The sequence below is a fragment of the Mytilus galloprovincialis genome, chromosome 1, assembly GCF_965363235.1.
Source record: "Mytilus galloprovincialis chromosome 1, xbMytGall1.hap1.1, whole genome shotgun sequence".
Classification (NCBI taxonomy): Eukaryota; Metazoa; Mollusca; class Bivalvia; order Mytilida; family Mytilidae; genus Mytilus; species Mytilus galloprovincialis.
The window spans coordinates 36812546-36837672 of NC_134838.1; the positions used below are offsets into that span (position 1 = coordinate 36812546).

The 25127-nt window shown below is 31.9% G+C and overlaps 1 protein-coding gene across 1 annotated transcript; it reads left to right on the forward strand.

Annotated features, from left to right (window-relative positions):
- Window positions 1-2305: 2305 nt before the first annotated feature.
- LOC143073202 (histone deacetylase 3-like) lies at window positions 2306-24073 on the forward strand. Its single transcript, XM_076248566.1, has 14 exons — window positions 2306-2398; window positions 4207-4289; window positions 4855-4997; window positions 5451-5532; window positions 8284-8340; window positions 8948-9003; window positions 12794-12927; window positions 13753-13833; window positions 15351-15424; window positions 16045-16109; window positions 16324-16472; window positions 19445-19524; window positions 21919-22079; window positions 22698-24073. Exons 1-14 carry the CDS (start codon window positions 2341-2343, stop codon window positions 22771-22773), a joined length of 1299 nt encoding a protein of 432 aa, XP_076104681.1. The 5' UTR covers window positions 2306-2340; the 3' UTR covers window positions 22774-24073.
- Window positions 24074-25127: the final 1054 nt, after the last annotated feature.

The window sequence follows — 25127 nt, forward strand, 5'->3', positions numbered from 1 at the left end:
TGATATAACTGATAGTATTAAATCTGACAAAGACGCCAACAAAATAATTGTGTGTAGTTGATAGTACATATATTAAATGTGTAGTTGATAGTACATATATTAAAACTTCATGTCGTTCTAGTATGAGTCACATTCTCGAAGAAGTACAAATTAAGTTAAACCAATAAAAGGATAAACAAAATGACTAACTAACATGACTAATGCCGAAACCTTGACTGGAAATTATTGTCCACTAGTAGTGGTATCGACAGTGTAGATCTATGTAAAACGTTTTGTGTTTGAATATGTTCTTTTGTTCTTTTTTTCTTGGATATTAAGAATCCAATAACATACATATTTCGAAGACTAAACAAGTGTGGGCACAGATCAGTGTGGATTGTATGTTTGGATGGTTGACAGTGTTTTCTGACAAAAAGAGTTCTATGGTTCTAAGACCAAAATATCAATCAGTGCACATCCAAATTCTAATGGAATCAGTGTTAATAAAACGTCATTAAATCTATATTTTTGTTTCAGGACAAACTAATCTATTTTGGCTAAAGCTGGGACTTTTATACCACCAATATATTATCACCCAGGTCATAGATGTCCATGGATACAAAATTAAACTAATATTAACATTCAAAAACTCAAAATCTTGTAATAAATTGTCTTCAAAAGTGACATGTTGAATACTATTTTGTTTTAAAACATTACGTGAATTGTTGATTTTTTAAAAACAAATCATGTAAACTCTTCAATATCCAAATAGACAATTTTGTAACATTGGCTATCGGATAAAAGAGAATAAAGGGTGGTGGCAAAATTATATTGTCTGGGGTCTCTTGCAGAAGCAACAAATGAAAAACATCAAAATGGTTGAGAACTTTATACTTTTAATCAATACAGCTACCAAAGTGCAGTTCGTGTTATACTTGATAAAACCAAGCCGACCAACTCTACAACAAAGAAGTCGTGCATCAGTCACAATATTTGACAAAATTTAGAATCAACTAGTTTCAATCTAAAACACGCATTATCTGTCACCTTTGGGGTATCAATTTATACAATCATTATATTCAACACACTTCCTTACTCTTTGAGGCTGTTTGTAATGCTTTATTGACGGTCCCGATTCCGTCGTAATAGCATGACCATATAAGAAAGAGATCATGCATATCTAGTTTATGAAAATTCACAGAAAAAATCCCCAAAAAACGTAGCATGAAAAAGGTCACAGGAAAACTTGCCTCAGTAGATAAAGTTAAAATGATAAAGAATCAAAAGAGAATAGTAATTCTATTTTAAGTTTTTATGTTAGCTTTATATTGAAATCATGCAATGGTATTTAAAAAGAGACATCTTTATTTTTTAATTCAACATTTTCCTTTCTTTTTATACAATGCCGTATTTTTACCACTTAGACAAACCAATAGATAAAAGATAATTCATAAGTTGAACAAACATTTAACTTCAAAAGTGTGGGGAGGGGGGTCAGATACTATTATTTTTATCTGAGTCAGAAATATTTGTTTTAGTTTCTCGACACTACACATATTTTTTTTTTATTTTCCACTCTATGGTGTGGAAAAATCTGAATTCAGAATATTTTTCTTTGTCATCTGCTTGACAACAATATTTTGTTTCATCAAATCAGAGGGGATCAGAAAACCCCCTTTTTTTTATATAGTTAAATGGTCGTTTCTAACTCACAACCATTGAAATTAGACAAAATATTGACCACCAGTGTCCATCCGTATAGTCAACTTATCTCAGTTCGCAGCCGTCTGTCAGCTATTCTACTGAAACATGCATAATCTGTTTTAATGACATGGCCTTTTTTAAGGCAGTGGCTATTTTGCCGGCTCTGATTAAAATGTCTTAATGCAAGCCGACAATTTAAAATAGCCTATTTCTATAGAATTTCAAGTGCTATTTTACCGGAAACAGCAATATAGTGAAAATGTTGCTTAGCTCATGTAGGTTAATATATCTATACAAATCCTTGCGACAGCTAAGCATATTATATGCTTAGCTGTCGCAAGGATTTGTATAGTTAGATATGTACAAATCCTTGGCTGTCGTAAATACCGTAATGTTTTTTTCCAAAATAATTATATCGATTTTTTTTATCTACCTGCTCATTGGTAAAATTAAATAGTCTACTTATAAAAATCCCTTTTACATAGTCTTAAGTTACTTAACTCTACAAACCCTCCGTAAAATTAGCCTCATGTCAAATAATTCTTGTACGTGGTTGTCTATGTTACGACGTTACTCTTCGGTAATGAGTCAAATCAAATGCTAACCTCTTTGGTAAAGAAGATAAATAAATGATATGTAGAAAAAGAAGAATGCAAAATGTCAAACCCAAATATTGCATATTTTTACGACCCAGATGTCGGCAATTTTCATTATGGTACGATTAATGCACACCCTAAGTATAGGCTTTATTGCAAAAATGGGTTTGGTGAAAATTATGGCCATCTTCCCATTGTTATTTATGATATAAATTAATATAGAAGTACAGTGCCAAAAATTCTGTTCTAAGAAGTCAAAAGATTGTCCAAATTATCTATGCAACAGGGATGATATGAAAAATAGGATGCGGTTCTAGAAATCATTGTCCATTCGTTATAATTTCATGTTTTCACTGTTCCTGTAAGCTCTAGGTCTGTAAGCCTAGGCTATTAAATACCTGCCCCTCCTGTGTCTGCCCTGATTCTTATTTCATTTTGTTTTCAATGGTATAATATAAGACAGAAGAAACATTAATACAGTTAAATGACCAAGGCTATCAATAATTTTCACTCTAAAATATATTATTTTGATTTGATTTTTATATTTTGCGTTTCGGTACAGTCATGTCCAGTAATTCCGTCCATCTGGTAATTCCTCCTGACCGATAACTCTGCCTTTCACTTCTGTATAAAAAAAAATCATCTGCTATACTATTTAAACATTGATTAAAACCATTTGCTTACATCAGGTCTAAACAAAAGGGAGCTAATTCAATTTAAAAACTATGCAAAGCAAAAATAACCAAATTGTAAAAATAAATCTTATAGGAACCTGTTTCTTAAAGAAATATGTATGTGAAAGCTTTCTGTTTTTTTTTTTTTTTCATTCAATCATTATTGTACAGACTTTAAACCCATTGACAAGAATGATGATGTCTTGACTGCATTTAAGAATACTGAATGATGACAATTTTTTTTGTGGGAATACTATTAACCAAGCTTTTGACATTTTAACCAATTTTTATAATCATGTTTTTTAAATTACTTTATTTTCTGATCTTAATAGTGATAAAAAAAATTTGGTTTATTCTTATTTTCAATCAATTTCTTTTTCAGATTGGTTTGATTTCTTTTTTATTTTGTTCATCTGCGCGCAGTTCCTTTCTGAGTGGTCTATTAATTCAATTCAATTCAATTCGAATCTTTATTGTCATAAAACTACAAATTTATAGTTGTGACAAAACATAACAAAATGAAAATAAAAAATAACAACAAGATCATTAATATACACAATAAAAGTAAATATTTTAAGAGTCCCCGGTCCTCAGTTCAATAGACTGTTTTAAAAAGGATTCTAGCTTATTTACCTGAATGTGTGAAATTGGGTTGAGTATATATGTTATTTTATCTATGTCATTTAAATTTATAAAAGTGGATATTCTCATTTATCAAAAAATCAAATTAAACTTTTCTATTACATGTATTATGGTTTCTATTACAATACAAAAAGAAATGAATTTCATCTTCAATTTGTTTACAGTTTTTGCATAATATTTTTTCTCTTGGTATTTTAAGGTATCTTCCCTTTTCTATTAATAGATTATGGTCATTTCCTTACGTTCAAGTTCATTAATATATGATAAACCGGTCCTTGATACAAATTTACTCTGTATGAGAGGACTTACCGGACAACTGCAATTCTGTGAAAAACACAGGTGACACATTTGTTTGATTGATTTTCAAATCATTTCAGATAGATCTTTGCAGAATTAAGATTATATATGTAACATTGAGTTTTCAGTGATTATTGATTATTGATATAGGTACCAGTATTATCATGATTATTTTTACAGATAAAAGGATAATAAGAGAGGAGTCAAAAAGTGTTTTATTTATTCATTTTATCAGAAATTGATTTATTTTCTGTTCCCCAAACATAAAGATTCATTGATCAATTTTTTTTTATTACATTTGAATATCATTGCAGGTCCAGGCCATCCAATGAAGCCACATCGTATCGCCCTGACACACTGTCTGGTGTTACATTATGGACTACATGAAAAAATGAAGGTTTGTCAAAGAATAAATAATAAAATTCATACTCACCTAGTGTATTAAGTTGGAATGTGTATAGTTATTCAAAATCACACGAATCACAATTTAAATTCAGATATTGAATTCATAATCATCATTTTCATTACTTTTAACTTATTTCAAATGTGATTTTTATGTTTTTTAACACATGAAAAAATATCTCAAATATCTTACATGGAAACCCATTGAATGGCAATCAAATGTAAAAGCAAAGAATGGTTAGATTGCATTTGTAGTCAGAATAGTGTGTCAGGTTATGGTGACATAACTTTGTGCAGTTTAAAACCTGGCTTTGCATGCCATTTATGTAAAAAGCAGGGTTCCTTTTCATTTTCTTGTCCTGAATGTGCATTTTTTCCACAGGACATAAAACTGCCATTTACCCATCCATTTTCTGTTAAAACAGTTCTATATTATGTTTTCTGTTGTCAATATATAATGAATGATAACTGCAAATTTCAATAAATACTTTTTTTCTTATGTGTACATACCAAATAGGACTTCAGCTGATGACATTTAGATTTCATTCTTTTTTCCACAGCTGTACAGACCATATAAGGCTTCAGCTCATGATATGTGTAGGTTTCATTCTGATGAATACATAGATTTTCTACAAAGAGTTACACCACAGAATGTACAACAGTTTACAAAGCAACTTAGTATGTTTAATGTTGGAGATGATTGGTAAGTTTTTGTTTTTACTCGTATACATTGTATATAAACATGTCCAAGCAATAGGTAAATAGTTGGTCAGATTGGGTTCAATAGCCCAGTTAGACAATCCATCTAGGAGAGACAACTCTGATACCAATCCATATTTTTTTTTGGCTGGCATCCAATCTAGGGAAATGGAACATTAACTACAAATCCACTGGCTCTCCAGATTAGGGGTTGAGCACAAGACTAACCATTTCGTCTCATAATTTTTTTTCTAGTTACGGAATATAAACATGATAAACATATATATGAAAGAAAAAGTAAAAACAACAAATCAACAACACAGGATCACCAAAATTGGCTAAAAATCAATCTTGTTAACCCCCCCCCCCCCCCTGTAATAATATCTATATTTCTTTCTGTCCTTTTAATGATTTCATGATTAATTTCTGTTCTATATATCATTATTTTTTTTTCCAGTCCCGTCTTTGATGGTATGTTTGATTTCTGTTCTATGTACACTGGAGCATCATTAGAAGGAGCAATCAAATTGAATAATAATGTAAGTTCTTGTTAAAAACAATAGGGTAAAAGAACAATATATATACCTTTGATTTTATAATAAAAGAGACAATTTGGTGTCATGTTGTATCCTGACTGTAATGAAAAATAAGGTGATTATTGCAAATGAGACAACCAGAGATGGACAAGGATGTTTACAATTCTCTAGCTACCAGGTACATGTTTACCGGTAATTACAAATGTATATACTACTGGTATACTTTGCCTGCTTTGCTATACAAACTTGATAAGTTCATTTTTTTAGCTCACCTGGCCCGAAGGGCCAAGTGAGCTTTTCTCATCACTTGGCGTCCGGCGTCCGTCGTCCGTCGTCCGTCGTCGTCGTCGTCGTCGTCCGTCGTTAACTTTTACAAAAATCTTCTCCTCTGAAACTACTGGACCAAATTAAACCAAACTTGGCCATAATCATTATTGGGGTATCTAGTTTAAAAATTGTGTCCGGTGACCGCCCAACCAACCAAGATGGCCGCCATGGCTAAAAATAGAACATAGGGGTAAAATGCAGTTTTTGGCTTATAACTCAAAAACCAAAGCATTTAGAGCAAATCTGACATGGGGTGAAATTGTTTATCAGGTCAAGATCTATCTGCCCTAAAATTTTCAGATGAATCGGACAACCCGTTGATAGGTTGCTGCCCCTGAATTGGTAATTTTGAGAAAATTTTGCTGTTTTTGGTTATTATCTTGAATATTATTATAGATAGAGATAAACTTTGAACAGCAAAAATGTTCAACAAAGTAAGATCTACAAATAAGTCAACATGACCAAAATGGTCTGTTGACCCCTTTAGAAGTTATTGCCCTTTATAGTCAATTTTTAACCATTTTTCGTAAATCTTAATTATCTTTTACAAAAATCTTCTCCTCTGAAACTACTGGACCAAATTAAACCAAACTTGGCCACAATCATCATTGGGGTATCTAGTTTAAAAATTGTGTCCGGTGATCCGGCCAACCAACCAAGATGGTCGCCATGGCTAAAAATAGAACATAGGGGTAAAATGCAGTTTTTGGCTTATCACTCAAAAACCGAAGCATTTAGAGCAAATCTGACATGTAGTAAAATTGTTTTTTAGGTCAAGATCTATCTGCCCTGAAATTTTGAGATGAATCGGACAACTCGTTGATAGGTTGCTGCCCCTGAATTGTTAATTTTAAGGAAATTTTGCTGTTTTTGGTTATTATCTTGAATATTATTATAGATAGAGATAAATTGTAAACATCAAAAATGTTCAGCTAAGTAAGATCTACAAATAAGTCAACATGACCAAAATGGTCTGTTGACCTCTTTAGGAGTTATTGCCCTTTATAGTCAATTTTTAACCATTTTTCGTAAATCTTAGTTATCTTTTACAAAAATCTTCTCCTCTGAAACTACTGTACCAAATTAAACCAAACTTGGCCACAATCATCATTGGGGTATCTAGTTTAAAAATTGTGTCCGGTGACCCGGCCAACCAATCAAGATGGCCGCCATGGCTAAAAATAGAACATAGGGGTAAAATGCAGTTTTTGGCTTATCACTCAAAAACCAAAGCATTTAGAGCAAATCTGACATGTGGTAAAATTGCTTATCAGGTCAAGATCTATCTGCAACAACAAAAGAAAGAGAGTTTTTAACGACCTCAGCTGGCTATACAACCCTTGCACAATCAACTGAATTTTGCAGAAATCATTAATAGGATAGATTGCCCTTATATGATAATTTTTTATTACCTTTTTGGGTTTTTTTGGCAAAGTGGAGGGGGGGGGGGTTGCACAACAACAAAACTACTTCACAACTCTCATTACTTTGCATTTCTTGTTAGATAAATTTTACAAAAATTCTCCCCTGAAACAACTGTTGAATTTAAACAAACTTGGTTTAAATCACCACTAGGATATCCAGGGACCACTGTGTATGATGACCCTGCCTGCCCACATGGCTGAAATAAAACATAGGTTTCAAATGCACTTTTTAGTATTATATCTCTGAAACTAAACGACAGTACAACAGTTGCATTTATCATGCAACAATTGTAAATAAAAATATCAGGTGAGCGACACAGGGTCCTTGGACCCTCTAGTTTTAATTTTAAAGTGGTTAAGAAGGACAGGGTATACAGCAAGCTAACTACAAAAAAAAAGATTTTTTTTTTTATAAATGTCAAATGAACATGTTTTAAAGTCATATGAAACGAGGGACTGGTGAATAACAATGTTAATCCAATTCTTGAACCAATGCATGTATATATCATAAATTTAGTCTTGTCCATGTTTTGAAACACGTTTACCGATTGTCACCTTTGTAAACATTCAACAGAGCAGCATGAATATGGAGGTAAGCATGTGTATAACATGTGCAATAAGATATATACAGTTTATTTGGATGACTAAAGTTCAGGCTGGACTGAACGAAGTTTTCGTTTGTTGACTCTCTTTGCCAATTTGGTTTTCCCCTTGGCACTTGCGATCTCCCGATGTTTACGAGAAAGGTTACACTGAGGTTTCCAGAAAAAATGTCGGGGAATTCTTGGCTAAAAGCTAAAAATTAAAAAAAGTAAATTTCTTCTTAATTTGGACAAATTAAAGAATTTTTTTCAGGAAAAAGTTTATGCATATAACTTTTATAATAAAAACTAGCCCTTTTAATACATGTAGTTCTAAAAAAAAATAATATTTTTTTTAATTTGAAAATTCATATGACTTTAAATAATAATTTGAGCAACCTTATTTTTTGTTTATTTTCCAGCATTGTGATATAGCTGTGAACTGGTCAGGCGGACTTCATCATGCTAAAAAATATGAGGTTAGAAATAATGTTTCAGTTGTTACAATAGGGATAACTAAATATATAGTCATCAAGCATGTACTTATATAATTGACATTGATAATTAAATTTTCTCACATATTAATTAGGTAATACATTGCTACTTCCTGGATCTTTTTGGAAAATGATTTCAACATAATGTTGCTTTTAGATGTTTGTTTGATAAATTGGGTTTTTATGATTAGTAAATTTACCACATTCTACTGCTAGATTCCTGAATTTACAAACACTTCTACAATCAAACATAAATGAATGAAAGGCGATGATGGTTTGTTGTCAATGAAACAGCTGCCCAACAACATAATAAATCAATTAGACATCTGAAATAGTGAATTGAATTTGGAGGGAAACCGAAAGACTCAGCAGTCAATGCCATTTTCCTCACCTTCAAAGAAATACTAAATAAAAATACTAAATAATTTTATATACAATTTTTAAGTTTTTTCAACTGAAAAGGTATTTAATCTGATCATTCACAAAGCATGCCAACTTACACTGTGATATATAAAGAAAAATGCATAGAGACTATGAACTATGTGATGTCGGTATTGTTGCACTTTGTAATTAATTACATTTCTATTTTTAGGCTTCAGGATTCTGTTACGTGAATGATATTGTGATTGGAATATTAGAATTACTTAAGTAAGTATTATACTTATTTGTTATTGTTATAAGTACAGATTTCATAAAACACACCAGGCATATATCATTTAATATTTTATTGTAAACCTCTATTATATTGTGTTTGAAGGTCCATGTGACTGGTGATTTATATAATTTAAAAAAAAGAGAGAGCATAAAATTGCCTGTCCAGCTGACAGAGCTTGATCTAGAATTTTATAATAAAATGGATGATAGGTGTTATCTTAATGAAACACTAAAGTTTTGTTTTTAAAGAAATCTTATCATCTGTCCTTATATATAAACTGAATTTCATTTCAAATTTGATTTAGAGTTCCCTTCATATCAACAGTGCAATGAAACACATCCCTATACAGCTATACAAAAAAGTAAATCATTAGATCTGATATCACTCTGTCATCTACTTTTTAATGGAGACTAAAAGCAGTATATTTGGAAAATTGACGCTTTCAGCGGCATGTTTCCGATACTAGTGAACTGAACTTCCATTACATTTCTCTGCCTACCACGCTTGGTTCGTATTTACTTTCCATTACATTTCTCCGTCTACCGCGCTTGGTTTCGTATTTACTATTTCATATACAAACTGGAATTTACTTGTATTATCATTTTTGTTTAGTAATCAACCGGGAACCAGTTTACATACCTCCGGTCCTTCTTATTACCAAAAAAGATCGAAGTGTACCAACCAATGTTGTTAAGATACTCATAAATCTATTTTTATAACTTTATTGATTTCAGGGATCTCCATGGCCTGTTTAACGATGGCGCCCCGCAAATTCATCAAATGACTCGCCCCATCGTTAAATTATCTTGCGCCATCGTTAAATTGTCTTCCGCCATCGTTCAAAACTTCATCATTTTTTGAAGCCCGACGCCATTTTTTTTTATCAAGTATAATTAAATGCATGTAATTGCATAACCCTTAGGCTTTTTATGTTATAATCCAACACAGTTCTAACGCCTGTGAGGGATATCCGGATTAAGATCGCTAATCACTTGTACCTTAGCTTGTACAGGTAGATCAACAAACCAGACAGGAGAATTCTATCTGAGGATAGACGATCCATTTGTCGAATTATTCAACTAAGTTTCAGCAAATGATTATGATAATTTAGATTAGATAAATAAATTAATAATCCAGTTACAAAGAAAACAGTTTAACAAGTCGAACACGTGCTTTATTTTGACTTACGCAATCAGCATCCCCCTTTTTTAAGAAGAACAAAATAAGACGCAAAACAGTAAATATTATTTCATCTCAAATAACTCGAGTACTGCTGTAACAATAATTTAGAATTACTTTAAAGTTTAAAAGTAAAAACTTATAAATATTTCCTGTAAAGAAATATCGTATTGTAATTCCGAATTCATTTCGTATATTACAATCAAATTGATACATCCGCGTTTCCGGTTTCTATTCAGACTCGAAAGATGCATACATGTTGCACAGCATCAATTTGTCAGATAAAGTCATTAAAAACCTTTTCATTTGCTTTACAAATCTCTTTAACCTTTTACATAACCCGTACGAATCGTTTTGTTGTTGCTGCAAATCAGCCATACCGGTAATGGGTTCTGAATTTGACAGTGTCCATGAAAAATAAGCTCCACATCATATAATTTTTAACCCCCATTACAATTACCAAAAATACAAGAAATCTACATGGGGACCTTCATGACAGCTTTTGGTCATTCTCGACTAAGGGGGACCATGAAGACTTGGCATTTGAATGGTTAAAAACGGCAATAAATGAACATATTGATACTTCTAATTCTATAATAAAAATTCAAATAAATATAATTTAAATAAGCAATGAATTAGCATGTTCACCATTCCTTGTATGGAGGGATAAAATACTTCCGATCACGCTACACTGTACAGCGTAGACACGGTTTGTTATGGTGAAAGTTCCTCCATGGTTCAATTTTCATCCATGAAGATCCCTGGATTATGTGAAGTAAAACTAAAACATTGTTAAAACATTAAAGATATATAATTAATCGGGGAAAACTTGATAGTCTTTTCTTTTTACAAACAACTGCCTTTTTTTATAAGAAAATATAATGTGTCCGTGTTGGTCCACTTTCTACTGGTTATAAGACAGATCGAAGTACCGGAAATCCGACTCAATGTTTGTTTACAAAGTTACAACAGTAGAGTCTGTAACAGACTGTATCTGTATGACATGTGAATAAATTGTCGATATCAATACTGGCTTAAATACAACAGTTTTATTGGTGGGGCGGGAGAACAGATTTGAAGCTCTCTATGTTTGATGGGTGCACAACAGTGTCGTCTAGCTGTTTCGGTGCGATCACTGTCTTACAGAATTCTAGTCAAATCGGCACTTGGTTAAATCGGCACCTGGTTAATTCGGGACCCGGTATAGTCAAATCGGCATCTAGTCAAATTGGCACCTGGTTAAATCGGCACTTGATATAGTCAATTCGGCACCCATGTTAGATTTGTTTAATATATATTTTTTAACAGTATTTTAAGCAAAAACCGTAGAAACAAGGAATGGGTTGTCCAGACATTTTACAGTATTTACCCAAGAAGAGTTCGATAAGGAAGGGGTTGGCCAGAAATATTAACCTAATTTTATCATGTTTATTCACATTTTTAAGGGTTGAATTATTTATATATATTATTGATGCCTAATTGACTTTAAATAGGTGCCGATTTGACTAGATGTCGATTTACCAGGTGCCGATTTGACTTTTTCTATTGATGCCGATTTGACTTGTACCCTATTATATATACACATATATGTATATGTGTATATATGTCTCTGCTATTATTAAGGCCCTAAAGTGAGTTTGAATATTGTACGTTGTTTTACTTGGTGGAATGTCAATACACTCACAGTAAGAGTTATTCTTTACTTGCTTTTCCACAATAATTGTTGCATGGTATTCTTTGAATTTCTCGGCAGATATGGTTCTCTTCGGACATGCTTTTAAGGTGAATTTGTCTGGTTCAATAGCGTGAATCAGTCCCTCAACTTCTTTTGTACATTTGTATTCCTATTTGTCTAATCTTCAATGTGAAATAAAACAAGTATAACAATATTGTGTAAATCTACAGAAATAGAATTTGCTTTGATTTAGAAAAATGTAATTGCAAGAAAGAAAAAAAATACACATTGCTTAGAATACTTTAGATCATTCAGGTAGTCTTTATTTAGCACGTACAAAAGAACAGCCAGTAGTCATTGGATATTGTAGATCATATAAATATTCTTTACCTATTTATTAGTACAAAAGAACAGCTAGTAATCATTGGATATTGTATATCATTCCAGTATTCTTGACCTATTTATCTGTACAAAAAAACCAGACAGTAGTCATTGGATACTGTAGATCATTCAGGTAGTCTTGACCTATTTATTTATACGAATATCAATTATATGCTTACAAGACATGTTGCAATGTTCAACTTATTAAGGTATGTGAAAATCAAGACTTGCATAAAAAATATCCCAATATTAGAGGCAGTGGCGTCATTTTTCCTCATTAAAGATTTCTTTGAGCATCTAAATGGACAATGGGTAAATTCATTGTTAATCATAGGGGAAAATAACTTTAAGTCATAGGTTTATTATCAATTGTTTCTGATGGTAGTAGCTTATCTAACGTTTTGTTAAATGCTTTTGAAAAATTGTCCAAACTTCATTTAATCTAAAATGATGAATTTGTATTGACAATGAAAAGCAAGCAAATGCATTTACGGACATAATCCATTATTAACTGTATAAAAAAGAAGATGTGGTATGATTATTTCCAGGTATCATCCTAGAGTGTTATATATTGACATTGATATACATCATGGCGATGGTGTACAAGAAGCTTTCTACCTTACAGATCGAGTTATGACTGTTTCCTTCCATAAATATGGAAATTATTTCTTCCCAGGAACAGGTTTGTGATAGATACACTTTTCATTAAGGCTTATATAAGAACAATACAAAATATGACAGATTGCAAATGGATATAGTTTTCTGATGGGATAACAACATAGAGATGTTAATATATATTCTGGAAACTATGTGATAGATTATTAACCTACACAAGAATGTCAGAGGTCACAAAGAAAAAAAAATATGAGTATCCTTCAATGGAAGGTTTTTTTTAACTTAAATTCACCAAATATTTATTCACCAAATACTAAATTAATGGCAGAAAGTATAATTATAGAATATTGCATTCACAAGAAAATTATTTTCACTGCAAATTACAAAATTATTCAAATACACAGGAAAATATCAGGTTGAGTTAATCAATATTTGTAGAGGTCAAAATACTTTAAAAAAATCACTAACATGCAAACCGGGATTTTAAAAGCTATTTACTTCATTACAAAAAAAATTAATATAAACATAAAAAAATCTATTTGTTAATATGGAGAAATGCATTTTTAAAACTAAAATACAAAAAATATACAGAAATATGTACTGGTACTGAAAATATGCATGATGAATTGTCAACAAATACTAGGTACTTGACAATACCTAAAGGTAGGGATGAGCCATAAATTATACAAGTGTAATTCAGGTTCCATGCAGATTAAATAATTGTGACAACTCTTGCTGAGGGTTTATATTTTGTTTGACTCAGCTCCCTCAAGTAATGTAAATCCTGTATTTGGAATGTGCCATCATATAGACATTTAAATATAGAAACATTACTTGTTTATATTTTAAATAACTTGTTTACAAAAAATAATTGCATCTTTTCTTTACTTAGGTGATATGTATGAATTTGGTTCAGAGAGTGGCAGATATTACTCAATAAATGTACCATTGAAGGAAGGCATTGATGATCAGAGTAGGTTTTAATATATTGTATAAAAACTTTAAAATACAGATCACCTGCATGATTCATTAACAGCATACAGTATATATGTTAATTCCATGCAGGAGCACATACTTTTGACAAGTTTCATTTTAATTTGTCCTCAATTTCAGAGCTGACTGACCTTTAAAGTAAAAATTATACATTAGCAAATATAAAAATCTTGTGTGTGAACTCCTATAGCATTATGCTTTAATGTTAAAGAGTTAAAGAATTCATTTGATTTAACCCTTTCGCCGATGAGTCCTGGTTTACCGGGATTCATGCTTCAGACAGCTGACGATGAGTCCCGTTTTACCGGGATCGGAATACCTCTTTTATGCTTCCCGCTCAAAACAGTGCAAACATGAATTATCTTTCTTTGATGAAAACCCGGATGAAAGTGTAAACCTGGCGCTTCCGTTTGTTGAAAACCGTGTCAAAATCAGACGAAATTTACGGAATTTACGAGAATTTGAAATGAGGGAACATTTTTTTTGAAAGAATATGGAAGAATTGAGGCCAAACTAGTATACTTTTTTGACGTAAAATGTCGTTTTATGTTCAAAACACTTGGAATGGACATCGTTCAGTGTGAGGAATTTGTACAGCCTCATAAAATTTTTCAAAATTTTGCCGTTTTGGGTTTAAAAATTACGATTTGGGGGTATTAGAGCAGAATTTTGAGAATTTCACCCAGATAATGCCGAAAATTTGAAAATTTGAATATTTTATGAAGAAAAAATTATCAAAACATGAACAAAACTGTGAACATGGTGTTAGTAAATAAAATAAATACACAAATAACTACAAACAAGTTTTTATTGACATTTATTATGAAGATCTCCCACTTGAGTAATAGTAGCCAGGGAAGCCATCGTCTCAGAATAGCTTCTGTCTGGGCAGCAATCGGTGAAAGGGTTAAGAATGTTAAAAGATTTTCATACTTTAGTTATGTTCCATTCAAAGAATGTCAGCTTGACATGCAGATTGTTTTACATTTTTATGCCCCACCTACGATAGTAGAGGGCCATTATGTTTTCTGGTCTGTGCGTCCGTCCGTCTGTCCGTCTGTCCCACTTCAGGTTAAAGTTTTTGGTCAAGGTAGTTTTTGATGAAGTTGAAGTACAATCGACTTCAAACTTAGTATACATGTTCCCTATGATATGATCTTTTTAATTTTAATGCCAATTTAGAGGGTTTACCCCAATTTCACGGTCCACTGAACATAGAAAATGATAGTGCGAGTGGGGCATTCGTGTACTGGGGACACATTCTTGTTTTTATCTAAATAATGTAAGCTTGTCATGCCAAATTTGAATATTTTATGATACATTGGATTTATTAATATTCTTGAATTCCAATTTTGTGGATGTAAATGTTCAACGAATTACAATTTTCTAACTGAATGTATGCAGACTTTGCAAAAAAAACACCTGATTTAAATATCCACGAAAATAAATATAAAATGTTTTGCATGTCATATAAAATTGTAATCTACTATTTTACAGCTTACATATCAATGTTCTCACAAGTGATCAAATCAGTTATGGATTTCTATCAACCTTCATGTATAGTGCTACAGGTAGGAACCAGTTTGTCTAATAAGTTGTAAACAAAAACATTAAGTAAAGTCCTGTAGATATAAGGAGATTTTGTGCCATTAAGACATAAGGACAACTGCCCAAGTTTATTTAAAAATACTTATACTAACTAGGCAAAAGAACTTTTTGCTGATATTAGAACAAACAAATCCTTACTAATTTTCCTATGATTGGACAACAATAGGTAATTTGATAATCTTAGATGGGCAAAGACACATTACAAGGGAATCATGTAGATTTAGCTATCACATTTACTTTATGATTCCCATAACAAATATCGGGCAGACAAAAATTGAAATTTGCTGGTCATATGTGACTGTTTTCGACGCAATTACTCACTTCCTGTTGATAAATCTTTAGTTTTTTTAAAAGAAACTGTCATTTTTTCAAAACAATGTGCCAATAGAATTTAGTTTCTACAAATTACTTACTCAACTGTGGAGCATTTAAATTGACAGTTATTGTCCAAAATATTTCATGTGGTGATTAAAACAGGGTTACAATATCAGTATGAAAAACACATAACAGTATGTTGTGATGAGATAGTGATAAATAATATACTAAGATGATAGATGAAACCAATATATATTTATTATTGTAGTGTGGAGCAGACTCATTGGGCAGTGATAGATTGGGTTGTTTTAATTTAAGTATCAAAGGTCACGGGTAAGTTTTAGTTTTAGTTTTTTGCAATAAAATATAGTCAAATAATCTTATTATCATTTCAGTTAAATATTTTTTTTTTTATATATATTCAATAACATACTTGAAGAGTGTATGTAAGCACGCTTATTTTGAAAAAGACTATACAAATATTTTAGTTTTTTGTTTTAAATTGATTAAAGCTAAGCAATTGACAGCAAATGTTAATACATTATAGTGAATGTGTAAAGATAGTGAAGAATTATGGATTACCAACACTTGTACTAGGAGGAGGAGGATATACAAAAAGGAATGTAGCTCGTTGTTGGACGTATGAGACAGCGGTGTTATTGGATGAAGATATTAGCAATGATATACCTTATAATGGTAAGGGCTGGTCCATTTAACAATGCATGGTAGCAAGGGAAGGCTCTGCCAAAATGGATTTATCACACATTGAGCCAAAATTCAGATTTTCATTGTTCATGACACCCATCCATAGCTGACATCAAAAATTGCCTTCCCTTGGTCCCCTTGCGTGTTTTAATGGAACAGTCTTAGGTTATTAACATATACATATTTGAGAAGATCTTTCATGTGCTTTAATAGGGTGTAATTGATTCAGTTGATCGACGATGATGGCAGCCTATGTTACAAAATATGTAGCAAGTTGTTATTTCAGACCATACTACAGATGCATTTTTTTTATTTTGCTTTATGTTCATTTTTTTAGCTTACCTGGCCCGAAGGGCCAAGTGAGCTTTTCCCATCACTTTGCGTCCGTCGTCGTCCGTCGTCTGTCGTCCGTCGTCGTCGTCATCCGTCGTCGTTAACTTTTACAAAAATCTTCTCCTCTGAAACTACTGGGCCAAATTAAACCAAACTTGGCCACAATCATCATTGGGGTATCTAGTTTAAAAAATGTGTGGCGTGACCCGGCCAACCAACCAAGATGGCCGCCATGGCTAAAAATAGAACATAGGGGTAAAATGCAGTTTTTGGCTTATAACTCAAAAACCAAAGCATTTAGAGCAAATCTGACATGGGGTAAAATTGTTTATCAGGTCAAGATCTATGTGCTCCGAAATTTTCAGATGAATCGGACAACCTGTTGTTGGGTTGCTGCCCCTGAACTGATAATTTTAAGGAAATTTTGCTGTTTTTGGTTATTATCTTGAATATTATTATAGATAGAGATAAACTGTAAACAGCAATAATGTTCAGCAAAGTAAGATTTACAAATAAGTCAACGTGACCGAAATGGTCAGTTGACCCCTTTAGGAGTTATTGCCCTTTTTAGTCCATTTTTAACCATTTTTCGTAAATCTTAGTTATCTTTTACAAAAATCTTCTCCTCTGAAACTACTGGGCCAAATTAATCCAAACTTGGCCACAATCATCATTGGGGTATCTAGTTTAAAAAATGTTTGGCTTGACCCGGCCAACCATCCAAGATGGCCGCCATGGCTAAAAATAGAACATAGGGGTAAAATGCAGTTTTTGGCTTATAACTCAAAAACCAAAGCATTTAGAGCAAATCTCACATGAGTAAAATTGTTTATCAGGTCACGATCTATCTGCCCTGAAATTTTCAGATGAATCAGACAACCCGTTGTTCGGTTACTGCCCCTGAATTGATAATTTTAAGGAAATTTTGCTATTTTTGGTTATTATCTTGAATATTATTATAGATAGAGATAAACTGTAAACAGCAATAATGTTCAGCAAAGTAAGATTTACAAATAAGTCAACGTGACCGAAATGGTCAGTTGACCCCTTTAGGAGTAATGGTCCTTTTTAGTCCATTTTTAACCATTTTTCGTAAATCTTAGTTATCTTTTACAAAAATCTTCTCCTCTGAAACTACTGGGACAAATTAATCCAAACTTGGCCACAATCATTTTTGGGGTATCTAGTTTAAAAATGTGTGGCGTGACCCGGCCAACCAACCAAGATGGCCGCCATGGCTAAAAATAGAACATAGGGGTAAAATGCAGTTTTTGGCTTATAACTCAAAAACCAAAGCATTTAGAGCAAATCTGACAGGAAGTAAAATTGTTTATCAGGTCAAGATCTATCTGCCCTGAAATTTTCAGATGAATCGGACATTCCGTTGTTGGGTTACTGCCCCTGAATTGGTAATTTTTAGGAAATTTTGCTGTTTTTGGTTATTATCTTGAATATTATTATAGATAGAGATAAACTGTAAACAGCAATAATGTTCAGCAAAGTAAGATCTACAAATAAGTCAACTTGACCAAAATTGTCATTTGACCATTTTAGGAGTTATTGCCCTTTATAATCAATTTTTAACCATTTTTCGTAAATCTTAGTAATCTTTTAGAAAAATCTTCTCCTCTGAAACTACTGGGCCAAATTTAACCAAACTTAGCCATAATTGGGGTATCTAGTTAAAAAAATGTGTCCGGTAACTCGGCCAACAAACCAAGATGGCTGCCATGGCTAAAAATAGAACATGGGGGTAAAATGCAGTTTTTGGCTTATAACTCAAAAACCAAAGCATTTAGAGCAAATCTGACAGGCAGTAAAATTGTTGATCTGGTCACGATCTATCTGCCCTGGAATTTTCAGATGAATCGGATAATCGGTTGTAAGTTGCTGCCCCTGAATTGGTAATTTTGAGGAAATTTTGCTGTTTTTTTGTTATCTTGAATATTATTATAGATAGAGATAAACTGTAAACAGCAATAATGTACAGCAAAGTAAGAACTAAAAATAAGTCACTATTACCAAAATAGTCAATTGACCCCCTAAGGACTAATTGCCCTTCATAGTCAATTTTTAACAATTTTCTTAATATTTGAAGATTTTCAATAACATTTTCCACAGAAAGTACTGTTATAGATAGAGATAATTGTAAGCAGCAAGAATGTTTAGTAAAGTAAGATCTACAAACACATCACCATCACTAAAACACAATTTTGTCATGAATCCATCTGTGTCCATTGTTTAATATTCACATAGACCAAGGTGAGCGACACAGGCTCTTTAGAGCCTCTAGTTTTTTTTTTTTATAAAATTAGGGTTTACTGTTTAACCTTTGACTGTCTGTCCGACTGTCCATCCCATAAATATTTGTCCTCGCTTCCTATCAGGAACTACATCATAGGATTTCTAAAATTTGGTTCTAGAGTTTATATAAGTCAGCTATACCGTATGATGTGTTTTCAGATTCATCCCTCAACAACTTCCTGTTTACCGAACACTTACATCTGGGCGGGGGTATCATCAGTGAGCAGTAGCTTGAAGTTCCACTTTCTTATTGATATAAATGACACATCACCCCTTGTTAATAAAGATATAATCATTATTCAATTATTGATTTTCATTCTTTTCAGAATATTTAGAATATTTTTCTCCAGACTTTACTTTACATCCAGATGTATCAACAAAACAAGAAAACTTAAACACCAAACAGGTATGTAATATACATTGTAGCCAATATATCCATCTCATAGATATTCACATATAAAGGAGACAGTATATAATATAATAAGGCCTCTTTTTAGCACATTAAATTTTGAAATCTTAAAGAGTTATAAATCTATTAAATAACACCCTTCAGATATTCACAAAACATAAGCCAGGTTTCAAATAGAATTAATTTCATAACAGTGTGGTCGACAGTAAAACATTTGTAAATTGTAACTTGTTTGTCAACAGCTATCATTTTATGCTCACCTAGTCTTTCAGAGGACTTCCAGTGGGGAATGAAATATTCACTTGTTACACATTTCGATACATAAAATGAAACTTTCTTTTTACAAAGTTTTAAAGGAATTTGTTTTAAATATTTGTTATTTCATCACTTACAAATGTGTCATTTATAAGAATAATAATGTTCAGAGCTGTGTTAATAGTAATAAAAAAATAGGTTAATCTATTGTAAAAAAACCCTATTAAGTTGATGGGGTTAATTCACAAAATATCTCATTGATTAACAGAACAAATACTTCTACATTGTGATTATTTCAGAATGGCCATCTATTTATTCAATGCATATACATGTGGGTTTTGTTTGTGAAGAGTTCCGGATAATTAAAAAATCATTTAATTTGTTTAATACCATTAAACGATCCATTCATTCAGATATATGTCACTTTGTCTTATCTTCAAGTCCAACACAATTTCTCAAGTTTCTTACAAAACGTATATTCTTGTGATGTATTCTTTTGTTAAAGAATGAATGTAGCACCTTTTTTTTGTTTTTTTTTTTTGTGTCTCATTGACTTATAAGACAAACTGACTACCCCTTTATTCATATTTAAAAACATACGAGATGGCATCAATACAAATTCATGACACAAAATAACAAAATGATTTCAAGTTTCCTATATACAATTTTTTTTACATTTTACCAATACATTAATGTTAATTCAAATTTCCCAAGGTTTAATCCAAATAGCTTTTGACTTTCCAAAAACTTGCAAGTATGTGTATTTGCACAACTTTTGAAAGTGGATTATGCATTTGTTCTAAAATAAAACTTAAGACCAGATAGAAGTTTAAAGATGACTTAATTCGACAACCGCAGTTGTTAAATCGCTTTGACGTTCGCAAAAAGATGATCAATCAACACATAAATATAGGAAGATGTGGTATGAGTGCCAATGAGACATCTCTCCATCCAAGTTACAACACAGAGCTTTGACTCACACCGAACAGCAAGCTATTAAGGGCCACAAAAACTACTAGTGTAAAACCATTTAAACGGGAAAACCAAAGGCCCAATTAATATAAAAACGAGAAACAAGAAACACATATGAACTACATAACAGACGACAACATGCATTGTAACTTTTAAAGCCAATTAAGTCAATTTTTTTCTGAAAGAACGTGCGATATCTTATAAGAAAAATTGATTGTCAAAACATTACAAAAAATCTAGTAAAAAAGTTTTAAGTATTCAACCTTTATAGCTTGCTGTTCCGTGTGAGCCAAGGCTCTGTGTTGAAGGCCATTTTTATTTATATTCAAATCACAAAGGTATTTCTAATTATTTTATTTAGGCGTTGAGAACCTTTCGTGACCTCACAGTTTAAATGTCTATAATAAGTACGCTGTGAGCAGTGGGCATTACAGACGAACATTCACCTAATTTGTCCCAGTCAATGAATAGCTATAGCTACACTGTTATGAATTTCATTCTATAACATTTTTGAGCTTTGTCTTTGAATAAGTTTTACTAGGAATAATGTTGACTGTTACAGCTTATAAGAAATATATTAAACCAAGATGATTAATGAAGTTTAAGTTATCTTTATAAAAGTTTACATATGCCATTATGATTTGATTGGAGTTATTGGTATACAAGTGTCACAGATGACCACTCCATATGTCATAGCAGCATTCTTCATTTATGACTATCTCTGAATATAACTCATCGCTAGAATTCTACAAAATGTAGCAATTCTAGTTACCATACATAAAAAAAAATTATTCATAGTTTATTGGAAGGCCTTCCACAATGATTCAAATATGTCACACCTTAAATAACATAGTACAACATACTCACTTATTAGCCCTACATAAAAAAATGTATTTAAAGAGATATAAGCTTGAGTTTCATAATTAAACTAGTGTGGCATGGAAGTATATGTATACTAAATCAGTTTTGATTTCGAGTTTGTAATACATTCACAAATATGATTTATATTTTATCTATTCTGTAATTAAGTGTAGAATTTAGGTCAGTAATACATTCTTAAGGGAGCCTCTAGTTTTATAATTTAATTGTTGAGATACTGTTTTGCAAATGACAATTAAGCATATAACTTGATTGTAGATTAATGTTTTTAATGATTGTTTTCAGTATTTAGACAACATAAGGGGAACTGTTCATGAGATTCTGAAGAACTTAGTTAGCTCCCCTAGTGTACAAATGCAGGATGTGCCGTCAGATCTGTTAAGTCTGGAGAACACAGAGGAACTTGATCCAGATATTAGAAATCATCAGGATGAAAATGATAAAAGGTTGGTCAAATCATAGGAATCTATGGTAGAGACTGTTCATCTTGTAATTATATTTAATTGCGGCTTCATTGATTGAGTAGTTGGTCTACATTGATTACTAAATATGTACATCATCCCCTTAGCTCATTCATTTATATTTGCATCACTGTGTTCAATGATATGTGTATTTTGTTTGTCTTTGCATAATAATATAAGAAGATGTGGTACGAGTGCCTATGAGACAACTCTCCATCTAAGTCACAATTAGTAAAAAGTCAATCATTGCAGATCAAAGTACGGCCTTCAACACAGAGCCTGGGCTAACAACAAACAGCCAGCTATAAAGGGCTCCAAAAATTACTAGTGTAAAACCTTTCAAACAGCAAAACCAAAGAACTAATCTATATGAAAAACAAAAACGAGAAACACTTATGAACCACATCAACAAATGACAACCATTGAACAACAGGTTCCTGACTTAGGACAGGTACAAAAAAATGCAGCAAAAATACACTTTGAATAGGGTTTCAATGCTTTAATATCTTAACTTAATACACATTGTCGTTGATAATTTTTATATCAAAGATAATAGAGATCACTTGTTTAACATTTATAATATTGTTTTTCTGATAATTTTAGAGTTGAAGCTAACAATGAGTTTTATGATGGAGAAAAGGACAATGATAAAGACACAGATGGTTTTGTAGATGTATGACTGAAGAACTGTATTAATAATTGAAATTAGGATAATGACTAAAGAACTGTATAATTATTTGATATAATGACAGCTGGTTCTGTCATTTGTGTAACATTTGTACATGTAGATGTTGACCAGCTACTTTGACCATCTGTTAGTAATGGTTCTTACTTTTCAAATGAAATCAGTAGATTCTCAGTGTTTGAAAGTTCCTGAAAAAATATGTACATATTTAACTGAGAATCATCTGTTCAGGGTGGTAACCTGTAATCAGGTCTTCTATTACTGGCAAACCACCTTATTGTCACAAGTCCAAAATACCTGACCTGAATGCATATAGAGTGGAGAAGGATAATGAAGGCATGGACAAATATTGTGACCATATTAGCAAAGTTTGGAGTATTCTTGACTCATTTAATTTGGTTGGTTTCAATTTTTAGCAGATTGGGGAAAACCTGGATTTATTTTATGGATATTTAATTTCATGGATTTGCCAAAGCCTGCATATAAGCAGATAGCAAATATGTTATTAATTGAGCATTAAAGCTCCTGGTTCACCTGTACTGACGAATTCCAAGAAAATGTTTATCTTAGGAAAAAATTGAATCCACAGTTGTGGCAATATACATGTATTTCAATGCCCCTTAAACACATTTTTCTTTTGGCAGATGAGAGGTTGATTATGTTTTTAGAAGCAATGTAAACATTTTAACTTGAATTTCAACATATCATGGAAAGTGGTCATTAATACTTGTTGTTTTTATTGTTGTTTTAAGGAAATGTTTTATTTTAATGATCAAAGTAGAAAGGTTAATAAGGCCATTATTTTGGCCCAAATATTGGTGCAAATTAAAAAGTTGCCATACATGTTCAAATACATTTAGGTACAACCTTTTTAAAATAAAAAACCTTTTTTCATGGCAACAAATCATGACAAAAAATAGTATACTTTGTAAAATTTCTTGATTTTTCTTGCTTTTCATCCACTTTTTAGGTATATATTAGATTGAAAAAGTATGTGTGCACACAAGAAACAACTGTATATTTGTTGAGAATATGTCATTAGTTATAGGATAGTTTGTTTTATATATTTTTTCATCATATGAAAATTTTGAAGCTCTGAATCAAATGGTCAATGGAAATAAAATTGTGCTCTGGTTATTCAATTCACTAATTATAGTATTGTAAAATTAATGTTTTGTTTCATTGTTGTGTTGTAGTATAAGAGATTATTTTTTTTCTGGTAATTTATGATTTTAAAAGAATTACTTTATATTATGGAATGGAAAGTCAGACATATTTAGGGAAAATAAATCACACTTTAGGCCACACCAATTTGATTCCTTGTTCGACGGACCCGCCCGCACCTATTTTTTTCAAAACAGAATTTTTTTATTTTTTTTTATTCCCGCTTCCCGCATCCGGAAATGTAATCATGTCTATTTCCCGCACCGTTTTTTTTTTGTAAATATTATAAAAAGATATCAACATTGGTTTCTTTCCCCCTTACTTATGTTCCCTATTAAAAAATGCTCGTTGTCAGAATAAAGTACAAAGAACTTCTGAAGGATTTGCCTTCAACTGCAATTATATTATGCTGGCAAAACAAAACTATCTATAGCCACTGCATGTTTATGCACCTGTCCTGATTGATTCAGGGGCCTGTCGTTCAGCAGTTACCGTTTGTTGATGTTCATTGGTATAATTTTTCCCGTTTGGATATATAAATTAGATCGTTGGTTTGCCTGTTCGAATTGTGTACGCTAATAATTTTGGGATCCTTTATAGCTTGCTGTTTGGTCTGTATCAAAGCCCTGTGTAAAAGGCCGTACTTTGACCTGTGTTTGTTATTGTCAGGTTGAGAACAACCCTCCCTCAGACAAGGGGTCATTTTACTGATGTAGAAAAGAAAATAGAAATACCAAGGATTTGTATAGTTCTTCTATACAAAACCTTTGAAAACTTAGAATTTTGTACTCAAAAAGAGGAGAGTTACATCATATTTTAAACTTTTTCTAAAAGAGGGGTCCACTTATTTTGAATAATATTAAACTGTTAAAGTAAATGTGTTAATTTAACATGGTTATTTAGTCCAGGAATATTACAAATTTCTTGGACATGCTTTGACCATTTAATACTAGATAGATATATAGTTCTTTGAGAAAATATGAGCCCTTTTGTACAAACAAATATAGTATAACTTATATTGATCCCTCATAAAACATGTAAAAGGGATATTTATAACATTAAGGGGTTGCCCGCCCCCAAACTGATTATGACTTGGATGGAGAATTGTCTCATTGTCAGTCACACATACATAGACCAGATTTAATTATTTCTTGGTGTATAGGGAAAAAATACTTCAGAAATTA